Source organism: Lolium rigidum, chromosome 3 (genome assembly GCF_022539505.1).
Source record: "Lolium rigidum isolate FL_2022 chromosome 3, APGP_CSIRO_Lrig_0.1, whole genome shotgun sequence".
Taxonomy (NCBI): domain Eukaryota; kingdom Viridiplantae; phylum Streptophyta; class Magnoliopsida; order Poales; family Poaceae; genus Lolium; species Lolium rigidum.
In genome coordinates, this window is record NC_061510.1 from 232,396,660 (window position 1) to 232,420,261 (window position 23,602).

General features: G+C 45.8%; 2 protein-coding genes and 1 non-coding gene across 4 annotated transcripts; 2 read left to right on the plus strand and 1 right to left on the minus strand.

Moving 5' to 3' along the window:
- Positions 1-1,468: 1,468 nt before the first annotated feature.
- LOC124703126 lies at positions 1,469-7,390 on the plus strand. Of its 2 annotated transcripts, none has more exons than XR_007002939.1 (2): positions 1,469-2,009; positions 3,031-3,513. XR_007002939.1 is itself a non-coding variant. In XM_047235339.1 (2 exons), exons 1-2 carry the CDS (start codon positions 1,797-1,799, stop codon positions 7,323-7,325), a joined length of 309 nt encoding a protein of 102 aa, XP_047091295.1. In that variant the 5' UTR covers positions 1,469-1,796; the 3' UTR covers positions 7,326-7,390. The 2 variants fall into 2 exon arrangements, 1 of the variants encoding a protein (XP_047091295.1); XM_047235339.1 differs by lacking the exon at positions 3,031-3,513 and adding an exon at positions 7,230-7,390.
- A 9,203-nt stretch (positions 7,391-16,593) lies between these two features.
- Positions 16,594-16,667, plus strand: TRNAV-AAC. The gene has a single exon. It is a non-coding gene; the product is annotated as a tRNA-Val (tRNA).
- A 1,161-nt stretch (positions 16,668-17,828) lies between these two features.
- LOC124696166 lies at positions 17,829-23,363 on the minus strand. Its single transcript, XM_047228931.1, has 7 exons — positions 23,317-23,363; positions 23,123-23,194; positions 22,318-22,633; positions 22,155-22,245; positions 21,776-21,856; positions 20,525-21,600; positions 17,829-19,901 (listed from the first exon to the last, which is right to left on the minus strand). Exons 1-7 carry the CDS (start codon positions 23,361-23,363, stop codon positions 17,829-17,831), a joined length of 3,756 nt encoding a protein of 1,251 aa, XP_047084887.1.
- Positions 23,364-23,602: the final 239 nt, after the last annotated feature.

Genomic DNA, 23,602 nt, shown 5'->3' on the forward strand with positions numbered 1-23,602 from the left:
GGAGGTCTCATCACCACCTATTAATATTTTCTCCAGAGGAACTTGCAGAACTCCGCTCTCTCTTTTTTAGTAGCTTGCAACATCAATAATCTGAATTTTCAGCCATACTGTTTTATCTCATGATGATGCTTGTTTCAGATTCAGGAAAACAGGTTGAGTTTTAGTTTTTTGAGAGAAAGATCAAAATGTTAGGGTGTATATCAGGTGAGGCAAGTTTATTAGGCAATATGTACATTGCACAGAGCTTTTGAGAGAGAGATCAAAACTTTAGTGCATATACCAGGTGAAGTCTATTATTGAGCAGGTATTAGGTGAATTATATCTGTACATATGTAAAAGACATCATCAGTTGTACTTATTGTGTATTAAGCTTTTTCTTCATGGCTGTAAGATTTTTTTATTTTGCCCATGGTGTTGTTTGGGACTTTGGGTGCCCAGAGCGCCCGTTCACTCGAGGCTTGCAAAATAATGTGTGTACTAGGTCAAATGCTAACTAAGTAAATGTGCTAACATATTTTTTGAAAAAGTAAATGTGCTGTCATAGCTTGTGGTGTCTATATATTTTTTGGGTTTGCAATTTATGAAGTTCCATGGGTTACACATTACTTGGTAATAGAACACCAAATGCCCAGGTTCACATGCAACTTTATTTCGGCAAAAGGCTGATTCATTTACTCCTCTCTTGGTTTATATGATTCTTTCTATTGTTTTTTGATCTGTACGGAAGCATAAGGCATAGATCTTATGCTTTTTACTATACTGTGGTTGCACATCGCCACTAACCTCCTCATCTGTTTGGATCTAATTATATATTTATATGTTTGTTTTACGGTACAACCTCTCGAACTACGCAATGGTTTTACCTATGTACATGTTAATGTTATTGCTCACATATTCTGTAGTTTCGTGTAACTTATCCTAATTTCAATCTAGAGACATCGTTTTGTTAAACTAAGAAATGTATTATCATGTTGTCAGTTAATTTTTATCGCTATTATGTAAAAAATGTACATCGATACAGAGTTTCACAGGGTCGTGCGCCATACTTGGTTTGGAGAAAAAGACTTTGTATTGAAATGGATTATCATATTGGCAGCTTTTTTTATCACACTTATACGTCTATTTCATCTATTTTTGTACCACATTTAATCTTTATAATCAGTCCATTTAGTACACAGTCATCATCTCTATGTATTTGGTCTTCTGTTTTGTCTTATTAGTTGTACAACGTATTCTACGGGGAGAGCAGAACTGAGTATACTACAATTGAAAAGTACATTTGAGGCGAGTATGCTATGCTTTCTAATGATATAATTTATTATATTCATTAAATTAACGATTTTAAGAGGGTATTATATACAAAATAAATTTTCACATGAGATCTACGGGGTCGTGCGCCAGGGCGCACATCTAAATCTAGCACCCATTGATCCAAGTCTGCTCTCAGCCTCTATTGCTATCGCACGACTCTCCTATTCCCCTTCCTCTTCTCTGTTCCGCAGAAAAGTCTCCTCTGATTCAGCTTACCTCCGCCACCTCCGGCGTTGCTGCACACCGGCGCGAGTTCGTCTCCCTCCTAGAGTTCCCCGCTGATTACCCGCCGCGGATGCGTTTTGCCATCGCACGAACCCCGTGGCAAACCCTAGACGTCCGCGTCGGTGATATGGCGCGGGCTACCCATGGGCAGCGGCTGGGCCCGCCTGCGCTGCACCACGACGACCTGCTCCTATGGACACCCGCGCTATCTCAGTATCACTCTCTCGGCTGGCCTCTAGCATCGCTGCTGGATTTATCCAATGATGTTGCACAGCAACATCTTCATTGACTCCAGCGTCGATGGGACAGCGGTGTTGTGGCCTCAATTGACAGTTATAGCGAAAACTCCGTCCACCTCCGCGGCTCTGTTTTTTACTGTTGAGGCGCCTATGGCGCCGCCATCGAGAGATTCGTTGGAAAAGGTTGGAACAGCTCCGGCCTCTTCCCACCCTTGCAGCAAGACTCCCATCCAGGTTCGTATCTGTCAGACTTCCTTCTGTTTTTACTGCGATAACTCCAGTTCTTGATTCCTGGGTGATGCTGGGCTGGGTGATGCTGGGCGATAACTCCCCCATGAGGATGTCCTCTGAAGTCTGTAATCAGCAAAGTGGGTTGGATGGGGTGGTTGAGTCCACCAAATTTTTATCGCCCAGTCGTTGTTCAACATTAGTGCGGGCTGGGTGATTTAAGTTTTTGCAGTACAACCTATAAGGAGCGGGATCAGATTTTTTTTTAAAAAAAATGTGTATAGCACCCAACAAGGTAGCAAGAACTAATATCATTCATTTTCATTGGGAAGTAGCAGTCGTTACACTAACGAAGCCAATTAAAGTACATCAGGAAAAAATCCTAGCTGTTCTAGAAGTTGCAAAGAATTTAGAGTATGCCTATTAAGCATGTCCAACCATGCCATGTAGCAACATGAACAATGCAACAAATGTGTCCTTCAAAGATGAAAAAGAAGTTAAACACCGAAAGGTTCTTTCCTACAAAATCGAGTAAAACAGAGCATTACTCACTTTGTGCACATAACGATTCCCCTGCGACTAACTATTCCTGGTTACTTTGGTTCCTTAACACTTCTTGCCAGCTGAAAGTGTAATTCAACAAATCAGCCCCAACGGTAAAAAAAAAGAAATACATGCAAGAGGACAACCGTGCAAATTAGGTACATCGTGATTTTGGTAAAACAAAACGTGCAGTTCATATGATCACTATTATACTATACTAATATAATATACATTCTGCAATCTTAAAGGCACCCTGATTCTGTCATATTTTTCGAGAATTGCAAACAAACACATGTTGTCCATGGTTCGGTAATGTCAGATCAAGATTCCGTGAGAGAACTTGAGCAGCTGGGACGTTAAACATCCTAATCTTGTTCTCCTGACTGATTACTGCTTAGTAGGAGTCGGAAGAATCTCCATCTATGAGTACATGGAGAACATCAATTTACATAACCTGCTGTGTGTTTTGTCGCTAAGCGTTCAGGCCAATGAAGATTGGAGCACCGACACATGCGAGGAAAATAATGTTGGTTAGGCCACTGAGACATCACATCAGAGGGCACTGTGACATTGAGGTTCTGGCAGAATTTGCATTTGGCCCTGCAAGGGCACTGGCATTCCGCCACCATGGTTGCATTCCGCAGATCGTCCACCGGGATCTGAAGGCAAGCAACATCTACTTCAACTTTTACATGGAGCCTAGATTGTCTGATTTTGGGTCATCAAAGATCGATGGGACTAGCACAAACGAGGATCTGCTGCACCATTCTCCTGGCTATGCTCCGGCAGAATTCTCAAATTCAAAGAACGCTAAGTCTGACGGCATCATGCTGTTTGAGCTGATCACCGCCAACGAGCCACTGGGTGATGAGTCCCCTTACCGGAAGGAGGCGAACCTGGTAAACTGGGTGGGGCCAATGGTTAAGGAAAACCAAGGTCGAGCATCATCGATGTGAAGCTGTGTGACATGGGGCTCACCGGAGGCCTCGGACGCGACCGGACAAGAGTCGTCGGACGAGAACTTAACACTTCACGACATTCGGGCTCGCGCAAGGGTGCGCCGCCCCCGGTTAACGGTGCGCAAGGGGCGCGGGGCGACGAGGGGCGCTCGCTCATGAGAGCCCTCATATATAATATTAGGGGGTTTGGGGAGCCAGGGAGGCGCGGACAACTCAAATCCTACCTTAGACAGCACCGGGTTGACATTGTGGCCCTCCAAGAAACGATTAAGGCGGATTTCTCCGCTTCCGAGCTTCGTAGCTTGGAGATGGGGGGCCAATTCGGGTGGAGCTGGGTCCCCGCACGGGGGCACTCGGGGGCATGCTCTTGGGCTTTCGGGACGATTGCTTCGAGGTCGGGCAATGGCAGAAGGGGAACTTCTTCATCAGTGCATCGATATACCAACGTAGTAACAAACTCAAATGGTGCTTCTTCTTGGTCTATGGGCCGGCTGATCACCGTCGCTCTGATGAGTTCTTGGGGGAACTCACCGGTGCCGTGGCGGCGGCCCCATACCCGGTGGTGGTTGGGGGCGACTTCAACTTGATACGCGCTGCTAGTGACAAGAGTAACGCAAATATCTCTTGGTCCGGGGTTAGACGGTTCAATGAGGCTATCGCTACTATGGCTCTCCGTGAGGTGGAACGGGCGAGGGCCCGCTACACCGGACGAATAAACGACTTCGACCAACTCGGTGTGTACTAGATCGGGTTCTAGTTTCGCCGGTTTGGGAGGCAGCGTTTCCGCTTTGCTCGCTCACTACGATCACAAGGGTGGGGTCCGACCACTCCCTCTCTTGTTTAGCGATGGCGAGGACGCACCTATTTGCCGGTCGAGGTTCTTCTTCCGGACTCGGTGGCTCGGGGTGCCGGGGTTTGGGGACCTTCTTAGGGAGAAAATTCGCGGTTTCATCTTTGACCATGGGCCGCACCGTTGCTCGGTTGAGGCATGGCAATATGTCTCGCGGAACTCCAGGCAATTCCTCAAAGGGTGGGGGGCCAACTTGGGTAAAGAGAAGAGGGACTTCCGTACCAACCTTCTGCGCCAGGTGGAAGAGCTAGATCGGGTGGCGGATGCCAACGGTTTAGATGAGGAGGGGTGGGGCCTCCGGTACTTCCTTGAGGACCAACTCGTTGCACTAGACGGGGTGGACGAGGAATACGGCGTCGGCGAGTAGGACTCGGTGGACCCCGAAGGGTGACTCGTGCACCGCTTACTTCCACGCGATTGCAAATGGCCGCAAACGTAAGTGTTCTATTCCACGGCTCATCACCGAGGCGGGCGAGGTGGAGGAGCCGCGAGCCCTCATGGATCACATCTACCAGTTCTACCAGGGCTTGATGGGGGCCAAAGGGGAAGAGCGGGTCTTTGCCCTTGGCCCTGATCTCTGGGATGCAGATCAGAAGATTTCGGACGAGGAAAATTGGGGCGTGGAGGTCGCGTTCACCGCTGAGGACCTCGACGAGGTCTCGGCTAGTATGAAACCGGACTCGCGCCGGGACCGGACGGGCTACCGGTTCGTTCTTTAAGCGATTACGGGGAATCCTGCGAGAACCCATCCTCCGGATCGTTGAATGATTTCGCCCTAGGGAGGGTGGACATCGTCCGGCTTAACTTTGGGATTATCTCTTTAATTCCCAAGGTTAAAGGGGCGGAGCGGATCACGCAGTTTAGACCTATCGCTCTGATCAATGTCATTTTCAAGTTCGTGGCTAAGGCGTACGCGATTAGATTAGCACCGCTAGCTCATAGGACGGTGGACCGGAGCCAATCTGCTTTCATCAAAGGGAGATGTCTGCATGAGGGCGCTCTGGCTCTCCACGAGATTGCACATGAACTCCGAGTGGGAAAGCAAGAGGGCTTGCTTCTTAAACTTGATTTCGAGAAGGCCTATGACGAGGTCGACTGGGACTTCCTGCAGGGAGATTCTCTTGCGGAAGGGTTTCTCGGCACGGCTAGTGCATCGCCTCATGCGGTTGGTCAAGGGGGCCAAACGGCGATAAATGTGAACGGGGAAGTTGGTCCGTACTTCCGGAATGCGAGGGCGTCCGACAAGGGGACCCGCTCTCCCCGATCTTATTCGACTTCATTGTAGATGGGCTAGCGGCCATCCTGGCTAAGGCTAACCGGGCGGGACACATCGAGGGAGTGGTCCCGCATCTCATCCCTGGGGGGGTGACACATCTACAATACGCTGATGATACTTTGGTTCCGATCAAACCAACAGGCGCGGGGATTGCGAACCTCAAAGTTATCCTGTTGTGTTTCGAGAATATGTCGGGGCTGAAGATCAATTTTGATAAGAGTGAAGTGGTGGTGACCGGGGTACCACTCGGAACTTCAACATCGGGTGGCCCACATGCTTAATCGCAAGCGGGGGAATTCCCCATCAAATATTTGGGCCTACCTATCGGTGATAAGGCGCTAAGGGTAGCGGACTGGAACTTCCGCCGGAGAAGATTGGGCACGGGGTGGACCCATGGCAGGGGTTATTCTTGGCCTCGGCGAGCGGGCTAGAGTTGACAAACTCGTGCTTGTCCAGCCTCCCGCAGTTTGCCATGAGCTTGTACATGCTTTTCGACAGCACCCATAAAGTCATGGACAGACCTAGGGCTCGCTTCTTTTGGGAAGGAGTGGGCAACAAACGCAAGTACCACATGGTGGATTGGGCTACGGTTTGTAAACCCAAAGCGTTTGGAGGATTGGGAATCCTCAACACCAAACTCATGAACATCGCTTTGATGCTCAAATGGATTTGGAAGTTGTACCAAGACGCGGATGGTCTATGGGCGGACATCATCCGTGCTAAGTATCTAGGGGGAAGGGATCTCTTCGACGAAACGGTCCCTACCGAGAGGCTCCCAATTTTGGAATTCCATTCGGAAGATTAAATGGTATTTCAAACTTGGAGCCAAGCACGTGGCGAGCAATAGGAGGCGCACCGGAGTTCGGGCTGGATCGGTGGATCGGGAGGGGCCCTTTTATGGCCGGGTTCCCCCACCTATTCGGTTCTGTCGCACGGATCCGTCCATCTCGGTGTTTGATGCCAAGCCACCGGATGGGCACCCTGGGGAGTGGGGTGTTGCATTTTGGCGGCAATTTGGGATGGTTGAATTGGTTGAATGGGACAACCTTCGTCGGGAGGTCATGGGTTGGCAACCGGGTCTTGAGGATGACAAGGTGTCCTGGTCCCTTGACGCTTCAGGGGCATACACCACCAGTTCGGTCTATCTTGCATCGACGCGAGGGAGCGACGGTCACTTGTTTCAAAGAAGCTTGGCGCACCGGGGTTCCCCCTAAGATTCGGGTGTTTCTTTGGCAACTCATCCGTGGTAGGTTACCTTCTGCCGAGCAAGTTGCCAAGCGCCACGGACCCTCGGACGGGAGGTGCGCTCTCGTGCCGAGGAGATTGAAGATTGCAATCACATCTTCTTCTCCTGCCCCATCGCCAAACTCATGTGGGCTGGGGTTAGGGAACTCCTCCACTGCGGCCGGAACCCCACGGGACCGGGGGAGTTCATTGCAATCGCCCAGGGGCTTTACGGCCCCCTTCGTAGGCTAGTTTGGTTCACGTTTGCTGCCATGTGTTGGACTCTTTGGAACACGCGCAACAAACTAGTCTTTGAAGGAAAGATGATAGGGAACCCAGCTGATGTTTTCTATCATATGCTCATTCATATGCAGTCCTGGAGGGTTCTGGTCAGACAGAGGGACCGGGCGATGCTGGACGCGGCGGTGGACGACGTCAGGAGGCTCTACGCGCGACTACGGGCTGAGTAGCGGAGGACCCAGGCGGCGACTTGACCAAGATCTTGCTTCAGCTTCTACCTAGTTTGGTTGAGCCCGCTGAGTTGTGCCGTTCGGCTCGTATCGTTTGGGTTGTATGTCTTCTGGACCTGGGAGGGTCGTACTTGTGACGCCTTGGGCGTGTGTGCGTGTGTGGTCTGTATAACTATAACTTGCATGTACCGTTGCCAGGAGGGCTTTATTTATAAAGTCGGGCCTTGAGGCCTTCTGTTTAAAAAACATGGGGCTGGAGATAAGTGAAGGATTGCCTACCTCTGCACCGCTGGGCTGCCATCCAAGAGGCCACTTAGCAGATCGTTGGCCTGCTGAAGGACACTGGACCTAAAGTAGTAGAGCAGAACTGAGATGATTTATTAGTACTAAATTTTGTGTGTAAGCAGTGAGCTCCTAGCTGTTTCGCCTTTTGGAGCTCACCATGCCATGTCCTGCTCTTCTTCCGAGACAGTGTATTTCTTCTTCTTGATTAATCGTTCCTCTTGTTAAGATGTTGCAATATAGCTTGCCACAATGTTACCATGAGTTATTATATATGAAAGCTATCATCAATGTGCATGTTTGGCTATAGAAAGACCATCCTGGATTTTTTGCTCACTGCCAGTGGACAGCAAAAACCTCAGACTCCATTCACCTGCAATCATTTCGTGTGAGAGCCTTAATTTTTGTGCAAAGGTTTACTTTAAGTATTTTTAGTTGATGCTTCTGTATCAAGCATGCAACGATGCATTGTATGACTAGAGGATTCAGCCCTTAGGAAGTTAGTGGCTACACTCTGGGTAAGTAGTTTCATTGGCACCCAATTTTGTCACTCTGTAATGTAATAGTATACTAAATGAATCTTACACTGAGTTTGTTGTTAAGGAATTCAGGGGAATATTATTACTAGAGCAAGCTAGGTTACCTCAGACACAGGGTAGGTGCAATCTTTATTTTTTCAATAATTGATTTTATGCTAGGCGAATGCGGAGAGAGATTTACCTGGTTTTCAAAATCATTGTAAACAGCTTATAACTTCTATAGTATGCATTCTTCACTTGTTCCGTCATAATTTGTGGCAGGTGTACCAGAATTCGTTTTGGTCATGTTGTTGGCCATATAGGTGGTCCTGTGCGATGTGCTCACCAACGAAGCTATGGATATGAACAAATCTTCAATTCTCGGCTTGATGCTGTAACAAACCAACGAGTAATACAATTATTTCTTCTTTTTCCTGCTATGATATCTGAATTAATGTGCACTGTCGATATAGAATTATGCAACCTCGATTCATCTTATTTTCAGTACTCCCTCAATCCCTTTAGTCTTTCTACTTTGCTAATATCTGATGCTAAACCATGGTTTATTGCATATGGAATTATGGATCAGGTATCCCTTATGCATGTCTTCTTAGAGTTTTTTCATTCTGTAGGTTCTAGGAAAATAAGTTGACCTGCTAATGACTTGAGATAAACAAGTGCAGCTGATACGAAAACAAGCCTAATTTGTTCTCCACAATTTTCAAGTTTCCTGATTGTTTGTATGCTACAAGTCTCATAGTTCCCCTGTTTTTTGTACCAATATTCAGGTGGTGTGCTTAATTTTGTGTGTCCACATAAAGTTGGAACCACTCCTAACTTTCCCATCTAATCATGTTTGATCGTAGATATAAGGAGGTTAGGTACAGTCAGATATTATGCTCATGCTCTTATGTCTTCTATATTTAAAGGTCCAGTTATTACAGATCTTTGCATATCAATCTTATATTTATAATTTTGCATAGTAAGCATAGAAACTACAGATCTGTGGATACAAATCTTGTGTTTGTAATTTTGCAAAATAGGTTAGAAGCTTCGTCATATGTTTTGGCTATTATATTTATTTTCTCTTCAAATATGGGAATCCAATTACTGATTTTGCATCTCCTGTCTTTATAACTTAGCAAACAACATCATACTAATATATAAAGAACAACCACAAGATCTACAAAAATGGGAAGGTCATAGGTAAGAGGATCCAAGAGACGATGACATCAGTAACCAAATTCAAGCAATGATGAATATGATAAGCTGATGTTTCTACATCCATATTGATGTCACTTTCACAATTGTTACCCCCTAATTTTGCTATTATGTCATGCATTGTGTCAGTTATTTGTTCAGCGGGTTCTGCCTATTTTCAGCTTATTACAGAAAACTGATGCAGTATTGCAGTCTATACATACTTCGAAGTAATGTCAAGCCAAAAAACATGCATAATGCATCTTCTTGGTGTGTGGCCTGCATAGTTTTGGCTATGAAGTTCTGTTACTTGGCTTACCCTCGGTCTAGTGTGTTTCCATACCTTGCCATTTTATTGCTTCAGCCATAAGGATTGACCTTTCTTACCACAATTTATTATTGGAGCCCCTAGAAGTATGATTTTGTATCCAATACATCATGGAGTATTCGTTCGAATATTTGTAGATAAATTATTGTTTTCTTTCATCTGTGCATGGATCAATCCCACAAAGAGAAATATATGTGTACTCATTATCATTTTTTCTGCCATTTGTTTTTCTCAGGATATTTGCAAGAGAAGTCGACCTACCCCGCTTGTGAATGATGCTATCATGAAAAGTAAAACTAAAATTTAGTGTTACTATAAACTTTTGAATTTGAACATGATCGATAAGTTTTTGTTGATTCCTTCCAACAAATGAACGTGGCACCTAATCATACATAAAATGTGGTTATTTATTTTAACTAGAGGCAAAGGTGTGAGGTCTCTGCAGCATTTGGTAACAAGTTCAGTATCAAGCTGGGGTACCACAAACGCAAACAAAAAAAAAATGCAGCTATAGCGCAGCAACGCGCGCAGGGTCCATCTAGTAGATCACTAAGACTCAAATGGTTTCCTAAGTAAGATTAAACAATACATATTTGGGATTAAGGGTAGGATGATGGTTGAAATTAAACGATACCGATATCCCTTCGGGGTTTACACTGCTTTAAGATTTAGGGATTTATGAAAGCACAAGTCCTTTCTCTAATGTGTTTTAGGAATCTATGAAAGAACAAGCCCTTTCTCTAATGTGTATTCGATTTTTAGAAACTTAAATGTAACTATCTTAATTTGATCAAGTTTTTAGAAGAAAAATCCATTAGCAATTCCAGACCACAATATCATTAGATTCGCCATGGAATATATGTCCTACTTTTTTATGTTCAATATTACTGATGTTGATAGTTTTTTCAAAAAAAAATTGGTCAAAGATAGTCAAGTTAACACTTTTCAAAAAACTAATAGATCTTATAAGAGGCACATAGGGAGTAGTACTAAATATGTAATAACGATAGAGTTGAGAATCTTGATATCAATATAAATATCTTTTTTTTCGAAATGAGGAAAATATCGCCCCAGCTTCTGCATCCAAGGGATGCACACGACTTTTTTTATTAGATTATTCGCAACACCTTACAAGAACAATACAAAAGATTAAACTCGAAGCAACATCGCTAAACCTGCAGAGGGATGAAAGGGATGACAATTCACCAACTCACATCAACCAAAAACCAAATGCCTTCTCAGGCCGCCCAATAGCAGATGAGAAGCACATCCAGTCAAGCAGACTCTCAGCATACACCAACGCACACGCCATAGAAGTTGCTACGCCGTATTCCTTGACTCCATCTTCAAGAGAGATCATCGCATTGACCATGCCAGGCCTGCCATCGATGCCGCCACGGCGCCAGACGACTCCACACCATCCTGCGCGAGTCCATCATACTGCATCCGTCCCGAGACACCACTGCACCATGCCGTGGCGACTCGACGACGCCGACACAGCAAAAGCACACCGCTCCACCTCACCACCACCATCCGTTGTCTGCTTCAAAAACGGTGCCCCCAACAAGGAGAACGGCGTTGCGCGCCGCCATCGTTCGATCCAGGAGACCCGGGTCTAGGGTTTCCCCTGGAGCAGCCCAGGCGAAGAACGCAGGCTGCAGAGACAATGCCTTCAACAAGGTAACGACGAAAGCACACCGCCATCATCCGCCATCACCGAAGTCCAGGCCGGCTTTCACCGGCAGCTGCGCCTCGCCATCGGGAGCTAGGCGACGGCTCGCGAGATCTGCCACGGCTAGCCACAGAACTAGTCGATCCCCTCTGGCGAGAGAGAAGACCACCACCGCGGTGCCACGGTCAATGGCACCAGACGCCCACCACCTGCCACCAGGTCGACGCCGTCACCGCCATCCAGGGCCGCCGCCCTTGGTGCCGTGGTCCCAGACCTTGAGGAGGAGTTGTACGAGATCCGTCTCCATCACCGCTGGCCCGGCGATGCCGAGGCTAGGACGAAAGGAGAGGACCGCGCCGCCTTGTTCCGGGTCCGCGCCACCACCCCCATCACCGCCCACCCGATGAGGCCGCGGTGAGGAAGAGGAGAGGCCGTGCCACCAGATCATGGTCACGCCGCCGCCATCACCGCCCGTCCGGCGAGAGGCCGCGCCGCCAACATCCTCCACGGGTCGGCGCCATCCCCCCGTGCGGAGGCTAGCCTCCATCCGCCACACCGGGGGATCACACAATGATCCCCACCGCCCCCATCACCGGCCGCGCCAGGCTTCGCCGGCGACGGCCTCCAGGGACGAGGAGGAGGGAGGGAGGGGGAGGGGAAGATGGCGACGACAGATAGGTTTTCCGCCCCGAATCGCCCTGGAGGGGACGACCCGAGCGGTGTGGAGGTGTGGGGAACGTTTCTCAATATAAATATCTATTGTTTCATTTTTTTTATTTGATGGAAAAATGACTCTATACTCCTAAGGTATACGCACTCTCATGTCTAAATATACCACATAGATGAATAAATTATACCCCCTCCATTCCTAGATATAAGGTGTTTATTTTTTTAAGAAAAGTCTCGAAAATATAAGGTATATTGTGATGGATAACCTATGTGGATTTTTTAAAGGAATTTTATTGTGTTTCTTTATCTTTTGAAAACTCCTCTATTTTATCATGTTTGTCGAGACATGCAATTTGATCGAAGTCAAATTTTATTTTGCAATCATTGACCAGGTTTATCATAAAAAGAAGGAACATACCTACAACCAAATAAGCGCTCCTTGGGTCATAATGAATTACATGCCACCGTCTTCATCCATCTTCTACGTCGTCTCCATCCCTCTTCATCTTCTACATCGTCTTCATCCCTCTTCGACACCGTCTTCATCCGTCTTCTTTATTTGTACTCGATCTTCTTCATCTTGCAATCTTGAGATCAACATATGGCTCAAGCATTGCCTATGGACACGATCTAAGAGAGAACCTCAATACAACCATTAGTCCATAAGAATTTTCATCTACCAAAACCGCACATGGGGACTCCATGTCCTTTCAACGATGCTAGAGCATCTAGGGGAACGTGAGCGGCGGGCAGCAGACGGTGGCCATGGCGGAACTCCAGGCGAAGCTCGCCGAGGCGCGGGAGGAGATGGCGGCGGCAAGTGCCACCCTTGCGGCGGCTCCTCCATTGCCGGCGGCCCCACCCGTAGACGCCGTCATCCACAACATCGCTGACGATGATGAGGACGACCACATCCAGTACGGCGGCGAGCAGCAGGCTCTGGCAGAGGAGGTGGAAGCTCGTAGCCATGCGCTCGCCATGAGTCGGGCATACCTGTGCTCCAACCTGGATTCGGTCGCATGGAGGGGACTAAAGCACGCGCAGGTCGACCGGGAGAACCGCGAGCTGGAGGACGCCATCGCCACCAGGGACGAAGGGGCGGCAGCAACGGCTAGGGACAGGGCCCGCTATCACACCGACATGGTGGCAGCAGAGGCGGCAGCGGCGAAGAGATTCAATGGGACTCCTCTCTGGCCGAGGCCCTCGAACGCCGCAGGCGGCAGGACGAGGAGTCCGATCGGCGGCGTGCGCGATACAAGGAGTGCGTCAGGTGGACGCGCTTCGACGACGCCGCCGTCCCCTCAGGCGGCCAGTTGTAGCATGCGCGACTGCGAGTAACCCCGGCCGTGGTAGGCCGCGCGACCGTGAGTAGGTACGGCCGTTGTAGTTTTAGGTTAACTCGACTAACCATCTCTTTAAAGATGATCCTTTTAGCTAATCAATAGTAATGAGGAACTATTTTACTTACCTAGTCACTTCCTTGCGAATCCGGATACAACCAACGCGGTCACTTGATATAGCCGCATAGCATCCGTGAAGACTAAAATGTGCCTCATATTTAGACCACGTTTGCATCTCTACGAACACCCCGGTTACTAGAAAGTCACCCCGCTGGACCCGTCCCCTCCTTGGAGATGCCCTCAGCCCGGAGCCTGACCGCCCCATCATGCCGTTGGCCGAGCGTTTGCCGTAGACGGTCGGCCGTGCGCGTACCCGGACTGTACTGTCGCCACGAGCTCCACAAAATGCCATGGCTCTAACATTTTCTTCTGATGACGTCCAAGAAGAAAGAGCTCCGTTTCCGAACATGAGCTCCCTTTCCACGACATGGGATCGCCGCCACACCGCTGATGAGGGGCAGGTCGCCGTTCCGTACCGCTGCGCCGCTGTGACACAATCGAAATGTCATGTAAAAAAAGATATCTAATCTCACAAATATGGGTTCTGTTCAATCTTCTTTCCTTTTATGTGGCACGAATATATATATTAGTATAATTTTTTGCATTGTTGATTGGTAGTTTCCAAATGCACGGTTCCTCTTATGCTCAATTTCCAAATATATAAGCTTACTTCCTACTCGAAGGAAATGGAAGATCCAAAAATTTTTTTTTGAGGGAAACAGCATGACTCTGTTGTGAGTTTGGAGGTGGCGTTTTGGCTCATAGGAGCAAATGCTCCCATTATATAAAATAATTAAAAATTAATTTTAAAAATATTAAAAAAATTTGACATAATTTTTTTGGTGTACATCGTGACATTCTATGTTCGTACACAAGTTTTCGTGGAAAAACAATATTTTGTGTGGTGTGTACAAAAAAGACAAAAAAATGTGCTATATGTAGTCGTGTTACAACATCAAAATTTGTCTTTTTTACAGGAGCCACAGGAATTTTTTTCTTTTTTAAAAAAATTGTGTACCAACATAAAATGTTTAGATGTACATGTAAAAATTTAGTTTAAATTTTTTTGACACTTTAAAATGTGGATTCACATAATGAGAGCAAATGCTCCTATGAGCCAAAGTGCATTTCCCGCTTTATTAATCATATGATAGTTACGTCGTCAATTAACAAAGTAGTAATAAAAACCAGCGGTTCATCAACCCAAACAGTAGGTAATGATCCAAATTAGTTCGGAGCATCTTACAAAAGTTCAGATGGTTTATAGTATAGGAATCGTCTCTTGTTTTTATAGATGAGCTAAAATTTGATAGGACAATGAAAATCATAATCATAAGGAGCAATACATTTATTAATTAAATCTCTCGATCCAGGTTTACATGAATGAACACACGAAACTAATCAACCGTCATAGATTAACATTGCTCTCGATGGGTGATGGATGGACGGACGGGTGGAGGTGCAGCAAGCTTAGCTAGAGCAGCCGGCCATGGTGGATGCGTCAAACGTGGCAGCAGCAGGACAAGTAGTCGTAGTGCTCTCCTGGCTTGCAGTACGCCTGGAAGTTCTTGAAGTTATTCTTGGAGCAGAAATTCGGGCAGGTCGTCTCGTTGCACGGTACGATCTCATGGCAGTAGTCGTCTGCAAATCCATAGCAACATGCTATCATTACCGTACGCGAAAATTAAAGAATTAAGAAACGAAACATGACGCAAAATAATAGTATGTCAAGTATTCAAGACAATGGCGTCAAGCTAAGGAGATTATATTATAGAATTAATGGATATATACCTTGTGCATTGCATGAGGACAAAACCATCATAGCCACGGCCATAACAGCAAAAACCGCTAGGAGCAGTGCCCTCGTATCCTTGCTGAGAAGAAGGGCCATGATAGAGGATCTAGATGATGAAACTTAATACTCCTTTATTATGTTTCTGTGTTGCTAAAAACTCTTCTTCTGGTGTTCTTGATTCTTGAAAAGTACATGCGTGGTTGTTGTTATATAGGGGAAAGGGTACATACGAACCTGGTAAACAATCCATGTCCGCATTAATTTTCAGCCTCGTAGCCACAATTGAAATGAGCCAAATCTTGCCATTAAGACTATGTAAAATCCTATTTTCAATTGTTGTTTGGAATTCTTTAAAACCAATATCTTATCTTTGGATTTAAATTATTATCTGTGATATATATATATATTTATAATTGAGATTCTGACGTGTTGACTTTCTTAGCCTGGATTTCCTCATTTCCATGCCATCGCCTGTGCATCTAACTGTATTGCCGTTCAAAGGAAACAAATTTTCCCTTGGTTGGTGCAATCAGCCAAATATCTCCCTTTATATTTTAAATAAGCCAAATCTTGTTCCAGATTTTACTTGTGAGGGGGGAATCTTGTTCCAGATAGCTGCAGCTGCTAATTTAATTTCAAAATAAAATATTGGGACAGCCCTTAGTTGTTTGGGCCTTTGTGGTAGGCTCTCCAGCTCTGAGAGGATGCATAATTAAGCCCATATGGCCTTATAAGACCTTTATCCCTAAAGCTCTTGAATTCACTGAAGCCACTCGGACCCATGCTCAATTCACTTTTTTTTAGTGTTAATTGGTCATTTTCTATTTACTCAGATCATTGGTCGTTTAACGGGATGCACTGAACTGTAGGGGTTTGTTCTAGAGAACATGGAGATGTATTCGAAAATATGCGTGTCCCTCGGTGACAGTAGGCGGACAGGGGGTTCAGGGTCTTCGTCAACTACTCCCTTAGATTAGCTTTTTTGGGTTGATTTATATGGCGTGGTGTTAGTCCTTTTTTAATTTGTACATATAACCATTTTTTCTATCAATGCATTGAAAGACAAGGGGCTTTTGCCTTTTCGCGAAAAATGCTGTTCGAAAATATTAGCATGCACTGAACTGTAGCGGTTTGTTCTCCGTTAGGTGTCGGCTGACAGCGGAGATGCTTGCTGAGTAGGGGAATGGCTTGGGTTGTGTCGCCTTTTGTAAGCCTGCAGAATCTCGTATGTATCAGAGAATGTTTTGTCAGTTTCAGGCAAATGAAATTGGGGGCCGATGCCTATTTGATCCAAGAAGATGCATTTGGTACTCCGTCGTGCGAGTACGAATGAACCGCTTCAGATAACTGGAACCTGATATATATATATTACTTATAGATGCGGCTGAAAAGTTTAGCATAACTGGTTTCGTGGTGTAGTTGGTTATCACGTCAGTCTAACACACTGAAGGTCTCCGGTTCAAACCCTGGCGAAGCCATTTAATTTTTTCCGCTGATTTATTTTTGAACCGTTTTAAAATAAATATATCAGCGAGCTATTCGTATACATCGTATTCGATTATCCACTCGCTAGTGACGTACAGCTCGTTCTCAGGATTAGCTTTTGCATCTTACAACGGGGGAAATGGAAAATGAGCGTGAGCCAGATTTAACCATTTGATAATTCAGATTCATATGTTTCTACGATCGCATCGTGTGGTCCAACGAGCGACGAAATTGTGCCGTCAGCAAACCAGTGTAATTTGATTCATTTATGCTAGAAATCTTTTAAGAGCTCTAGGCTCTTAAGATGTTCCGGGCAAGATTAAAGTCCACGGCTCGAGGCTGATGAAGAACGGGCTGGCACTGGGAGCTGAGGTACACCAACATAAAATTAGAGGAGCAGTAACATGGGTTTGGCACCGCTCGCACTCCTACGACGCCCATGGACAGTACGTGCGACTCTTCCAGCCTCTGCAGACCCTGCAAGCTGCGGACGCTTGATGGATTTTTTTAGCTATAAATTTTTTTAATAATGGTTGCTGAAATATGCCTAATATCATTTAGTAGTATACACCAGGTTCTTATTTGGAGTCGAGCTACTGATTTTTTTTCCCATCTAGCTAAATCTTTTTGTCATCCTGAAATAAACATTGAACTCAAAGGTAATGCAGCGTTTGCAACAAGATTACTTGTTGTAAGTAATAGTAGTACTCAACATTGTTGCCTCCAAGTTACGCTTACAGGGCATATTTTGTAAAACAAAGTGAATATAAGTATATAAGAGAGGGAAACCATGATAAGAACAAAAGCGATACACTTCGTTGCCTTCAACTCAGTGAAGTTGATTCGAAATACCGCTAACTGAACAAATCAATCAGCAAAGTTCTCTCTCGCGACACCCAAACAACAATTCGATGAGAATTCTACCACAGCAAGTAGAATATTCTTCGCAGATCTTACACTACATAAAGGTTACCCTAAGACCAGCAGGACTAGCATCTCGCAAGTAAATGCATCACAATTCACATTGCCACGAAAAGAAAGATACAGAGCTGAGAAGGTATCTAAGCTTCAGCAACACACAAGAACATTCATGGATAGAATACAGGACTGGATTGATGATGATTCTATGGAGCACAGCTATCCAACAACAACCCTTAAATGTAGTATCTGCGCTGCATGTGCACTCCTGCACTTGGAGAGACCAGCGGCCGATAATTGTCAGCACCACCGAGGTTCCACTGGATGTCAGGTGCAGCATGACGATATCTTACCGGCTCCACGAAGTGGTACTCTGAGTGTCTGCCTCTTCCCCTTTGACTGTCACCATCTGTGTCACGGCCGCTCCCCTGGTACCAGCCATGGCCCCTACCGCCCTGTTGCTGGCCAAGGCGATGTGGTGCTGGGATGGGCTGCTGATATTCCCACTCTTTTTCATTCCATATCATCAGGTTTTCATCTACGAAACTAAAGCTTACATTGTCTTCTCCACCCTGCAGATCCACTCCACCATCTCCTTCAGCTATTTGGTGAGAATCATGCAACCATTCGGAAACGCCATTGTCTTGTGCATCGCTCGGAGGATGGAAGGTGTATTTAGGCATCCAGCGAAGCCTAGACGGAGCTGGTGATTCATGGAAGAAGTGTCCCCTTCTTGCCCTCTCCTCGTAGCCAGAGCGCCTCACCGCATTTCTTTGGCCCTCAACATGGTAGCGCCTTGGATTGTCAGTTGCACGATGCTTTACCCAAGTATTGTCAGGCCAGGGGACCATTTGGGTTTGTTTTGAATGGTCCACAGTACCATCATCGGTCTTGGACTCAAATTGCTCCGCTCCTTGCTGCCACTGATCAGAAGACTGCTGTACAACATTTGCCACATCGAAGTAGTCAGCCGGTTCAGCAACATTTTGCACCCTTGAAACCAGTCCATCACTCTTTTGTTTCCAAGGACCACCAGGCCTCCCTTGATAATCCAAGGTAGTTTTCCTATCCAGCCAGTCGTTGAGCTCAGTTACAACTTTGACTTCAGTAGAACTAGCAGGTGCTTCTTTATCATGATACTTAGTCTCCAAATTGGAGTTTGCCCTATTACCATAAGATGTTTGGTTCTCTCCTGGTAATATTGGCACCCCATTCTGCTGTTGCAGCTCTTCATGTAAAGGCTCCTGGGCATACCATCCTACTTCACACTTTTTCGTTGGCGCCACATTCTCCAAAACCATACTGTGACTTTCAGATGGTTCTGTGGCAGCAGCAACAGCCATACCATTTGGACATCCTTCTGCGTGCACTTCTTTCCTGCCTGTCTGTTTAATCGTCTTGCACATGGCACTATCATTCGAAACTGAATCCTCAGCAAGCTGTAGACCATGCTGATTCTTTTCTGATTTCTTGACCTGCTGCAGCCTTGAGAGGCTAGTGGCTGTATCATGTACAGCAGCTGCTGCCCACTCTGGGTTTACCGATGCAAGTGAGACATCCTCAATCATTATACTACCCACAATAAGACCTGTAACAGAGGTAACCTTGGCAGGAATTGTAGAACCATTGATCGCAGTTTTATGAACACTCGAGACTTTTGTAGAACTCTTCTGATTACCAAACACAAGCGTAGCTGCAGGCCTAATTGCTTCAGAATCCCTCCTGATGTTCTTGTTCCTGGTCAAGAGGTCCTCATGAGGTTTAGCTTCAGCACCCTTTGTGTCTGCAAGAGTCTTGCTATCGGTCATATTTCTCTCACGTGAATCAAAATGCCTTCGCCTATTCTCCATCCATAAATGCTCTGGAGTACTGTTATCATGTGAAAGTGGGGTACTTTCGTTGGCAATGTATTCTATCATGTTAACCTCTGTTTTCTTGGCTGAAGACATGACATTATAAATCCACGGACCTTTAATAACACCTGAAGTATTTGACGCTGGGCTGGAACCAATAGAAACTTCCGTTACCTTGACTCCATTTACTGGTTGAGGCACACTAAGACCATCAGCAGAGACAATACAATGTGTACCTGCTGTTGAACTAGTAGTCCCATCACCTTGTGTTTTCTGTTTGCAGTACATATTATCTGCATCTGGGGGTGCATCATTGGACTTGCGACTCTGTATTGACTGATACCTCCTCAATTCTTCCAGTTTTGTAATAGCATTTGCTTTTTGTTGACTAATCCAGTTCTCTGCATCATGTAGTTGTTTGGCAGCCTGAGAAGACAAATCTCTCATTCTGGAATGCTGAATGCACCAAGAGAAACACTAGTTAAGTAACAAACATGGAAAACAACACTCTTAGTAACATTTTCGTAGTATTTGCTTGCCCAATTTTCTGTGTTTGTCTGTGTGTGCGTGTGTGGCACTCTATTAACGGATTGCAGGTAACAGAAGCTGAGTAACATTATAAGAAAAAGGATGTGTCTAAAGAAATTATGTGGAACTTAACAACTATAAATGGAACAAACACACTGTACATTAGCAAGGTGTAACAAAGATAAATGAATTTACCAGGTAAAAAGCAATACTGGAAGGAGTAACAAAAAAAACCTCTAATAGCAAGTTTTACAGAAGGAATCGGTTCTCGATTAAAAGTGAATAACCAGGAATTTTACGAAACAAATGCAACTTAATGGGATAAAGAAACACATCAACCGTTGTCAGGTAGATGCAGTAGAAGGGACATACACACTGAATAATTCATCTCGTACAAATCTCCCCGGATGCTCACTTGTCTACCCCTAACCCTAGTATGACCATCTCAATCAAAATTTACAGAAGTACAGAAGAAAAACATGTTTAGCCACGTTTTATCTTTCTATACATCTCATTACTCACGAGGTACAAAGGAGATAACAGCCACATACCTGAAATTCACAATCGAGCCAATTTGACACCTTATCAGCAGCTGTCACATGTGCCTGCTGTGAGGCGTTCCCAGAAAAAAGTTGGTCCTGTTGAGCATCTGCCGTAACAACTCCGTGTGAAGAGTCAACCATCGAGTACTCCTCCCATCCATGTCCATTAGAAGGTATGTCCTGAGCAGAACAGTCAAGCCCATATCCTGAGATATCACCTCTTCCATATGGATGGCAATTAGCAGATTTACCAGCTTTTCCTGGTTCACTATATTCAGTAACTTGTTCTTCTGACAAACCAACAACAACTACACCCTTAGCAGGCACATTTGATGGTTTAGTTGGCACAGAACTGCTCCTTTCAGAAACAGAATTAAGCTTGTCAAATGCAGTACCAACCTCACTGGTGACAGCACTGAAGGGAACATATTCTGCTGCGTGATCTGCCTCGACATTAATGCTTTTTGGGTGTTCAACCTTGGATTCCTTGGGTAGAGATGAACGTGTATTGGCCAAGTTAAGAGCACGAAGATTTCTAGCTTTGATGTTTAGACACTTTATTTTCTCTAAGAGGGCCAGATCCTTCTTGATGATAGGTTGCTTCTCAATCTCAAGTACATCTGCACAACCATTCTTGACCTTCAGAAGAACGTGGCAAGGTTGATTTATGGCACAACAATCAGCAGGCATGTGAGGATGAGATGGATCCCAGTTATCTGAAAAGTGCCCACCATGTCCACTATGCTGCCTTGCTGCCGCCTTCTTGTTGAGTGTGGACTGACCAAAATGAGCAAGCGATTCAGCAGGGAAGCCAATAGGGTCTGCATTCTTGTATGGACCATACTGTGCCTCTCCTCTGTGCAATATTCCATCTTCATCAGGAGGTTGATCAGGAGGAGGATGCCAGTAATCCACCCACGGAGGAGGCATACATATATTAGGACCTTTTGGACCATGCAGTTGAGCCTGCTCAGCACCCCTTGTCAACTTTGCAGCAGGAATAGGATCACCACCTTTGAACATGTAGTTCATTCCTGAGCTACTTTCATGCTCATAACTCCAAGACGAAATTACCTCACCAGTTCCTGTCAAACACGAATATCTTCGTTATTAAGCCGTATAAGAAAGAAACACATCGCATCATATGGAAAGGAAATTACAGTTATTGAACACAGATTGATATGAACCTATGTCAGACTTGTGAGTTATGAAGTGTGAAAGAGTGGCACAGCTCATAGCATTCATGAATCAAGTGTATACCAGTTATCAGGTTCTTTCCTTGCTCATCTTGTGTCACCACCATACCAGAACCAACAGTTGGCCACCTTCCTGAATTTTGTCCTGTAACTCATAAGACAATGAGTAAGCAGAAAAAAATTTGGAGACTGATTAACTGTATGGAACTGTTAAAGCTTTTAGCAAGAAAACATCAGTTTAACAGAACATATAGAGATGTCCAAACAAGTAAAAAACCAGCAGTGTATCTATTTTGTTCCAAATAACTTGTTGCCAAACAACAGTATGTTCTTAGAGGTGATACAGTGTACCCTCCAAAAAAATAAAAGATACAATACAGCGTAAGTAACTGAACTGCAAACAGACTTTTCTGCAAACCAAATGAAATGTCGCTGTTTTTTACCTTGTTGACTGTTTGACGCGGAATTTTTGGAGCCAAGTTCCGGGAAGTCATCCAGACTTAGGCTGAAACCTTTCCCCCGTGATGTAGGTGCCTACATTGGCAAAATGAAGTATTAGATACATCTCAGTTAGTTGCCAACTTGAGTTAGAGATGAGGTGCATACCCGTCTGCCAACGTTTCTGAATGGTGCTTTCAGAACATTGGTGTAAGAATCTGGAAAACCAGAAAGTTGCAAGCTCCCTGATCTTGCCTCTGTGCTTAGAGGACGACTTGCAGCAGTTGGCAAATGGTGTGATGGTAAGTCAAGGAAGTCACTTCCGATTGTTGATGATGACATCGAGCTTCCTCGTGAAGAAGGACGGTCATCCATGTGGCCAGGTTGGGCAGAAGCTCCATCATTCTTGTGATCCGGTAGCCAAGGTGAACCCCATGCATTTGATGATGGGAGCGCCGATTTGTTGCCCCATGCAGCAGTGCCCCTAACATCCATGAAGAACTTCCATCAGGCAGCAATAAGAATGAACAATGAAGCATCCTCTCAGCTTGCGTAAACAAAGTGGCTGGACAATATGTACCGAAGAAATCGACATGGCCTGCGTTCAATTCAGGCTACAGTTTCGCTGCCGAAGCAAAGCTACTGACTTAATCTAAACAAAAACATTTACAAACTTTAATATGTGATGCTTTTGGCATAATTTCCTTTCTGTATCTAATAAACCAGATAAGTCAAAGTCAAAGACATGCGCCCATAATTCTCCCCCCATTCTAAAAAGTTTTCGAAGGGATAATATCTTACTTTGGAACAATCTCCTCACTTCGGCTGAGGCCATGACTGTCCAACCTGGGTAAACAAAGACTCGCCATCACGGGACACGAAAGAAGATACCGATAAATATTAGACAGACGCAAGTGCCCCCAATCAGGAGTTTCGTCGAGCAGATGCCAAGTGCTAGGGTTAGAAATGCTACCTCTGGCCCGGAAAGTTGACGGGTTTAGGAGCCCCCGCGTCGGGCTTCCTCGTCGGAGGAACCCCCGCCCATCTGCACACAGTAACGCGATCATGAAACCCGTCAGGAATTAATCACCACCTAAACCTCCAAAGATTTTCTTGGACCGGAAGAAGGAGATGAGGGGGAAGTAGAAAGCGGATAGGACGACGTACGGAGCGACGGACCCCCTGCCGTCCGCGGCGGCGGCGACGAGCACCATCGTTTCCTCCGAAGGCGAGCCGGGGTGGCGGCGGGCAAGCACGCGCAGCCGAGGTGGAGGCCGCGCCGAGAGGGAACGGCGGCTTGGCGGCGGACGACTAGACTAGAGAGAGAAGGCAGGAAATGGAAGCGGAGTGGGGTGGGGTTTGGAGGAGGCGGGTGAGGGTGACAGGTGTGACCCACTGGTCCAGTGCCGAAGAAGGAAAGGGGTCTCTTTTAAACATTTGGGCACCTCCGACA

Coding starts and splice junctions, on each gene's coding strand:
- LOC124696166 (XM_047228931.1), bottom strand. CDS start 23,363: ATGGTGCTCGTCGCCGCCGCCGCGGACGGCAGGGGGTCCGTCGCTCC. Junction 21,857..22,154: donor CGCGTCAAACAGTCAACAAG/GTAAAAAACAGC, acceptor TATGAGTTACAG/GACAAAATTCAGGAAGGTGG. Junction 21,601..21,775: donor AGGAAAGAACCTGATAACTG/GTATACACTTGA, acceptor CGTGTTTGACAG/GAACTGGTGAGGTAATTTCG.
- LOC124703126 (XM_047235339.1), top strand. CDS start 1,797: ATGATGTTGCACAGCAACATCTTCATTGACTCCAGCGTCGATGGGACA. Junction 2,010..7,229: donor GCAGCAAGACTCCCATCCAG/GTTCGTATCTGT, acceptor ATTCATATGCAG/TCCTGGAGGGTTCTGGTCAG.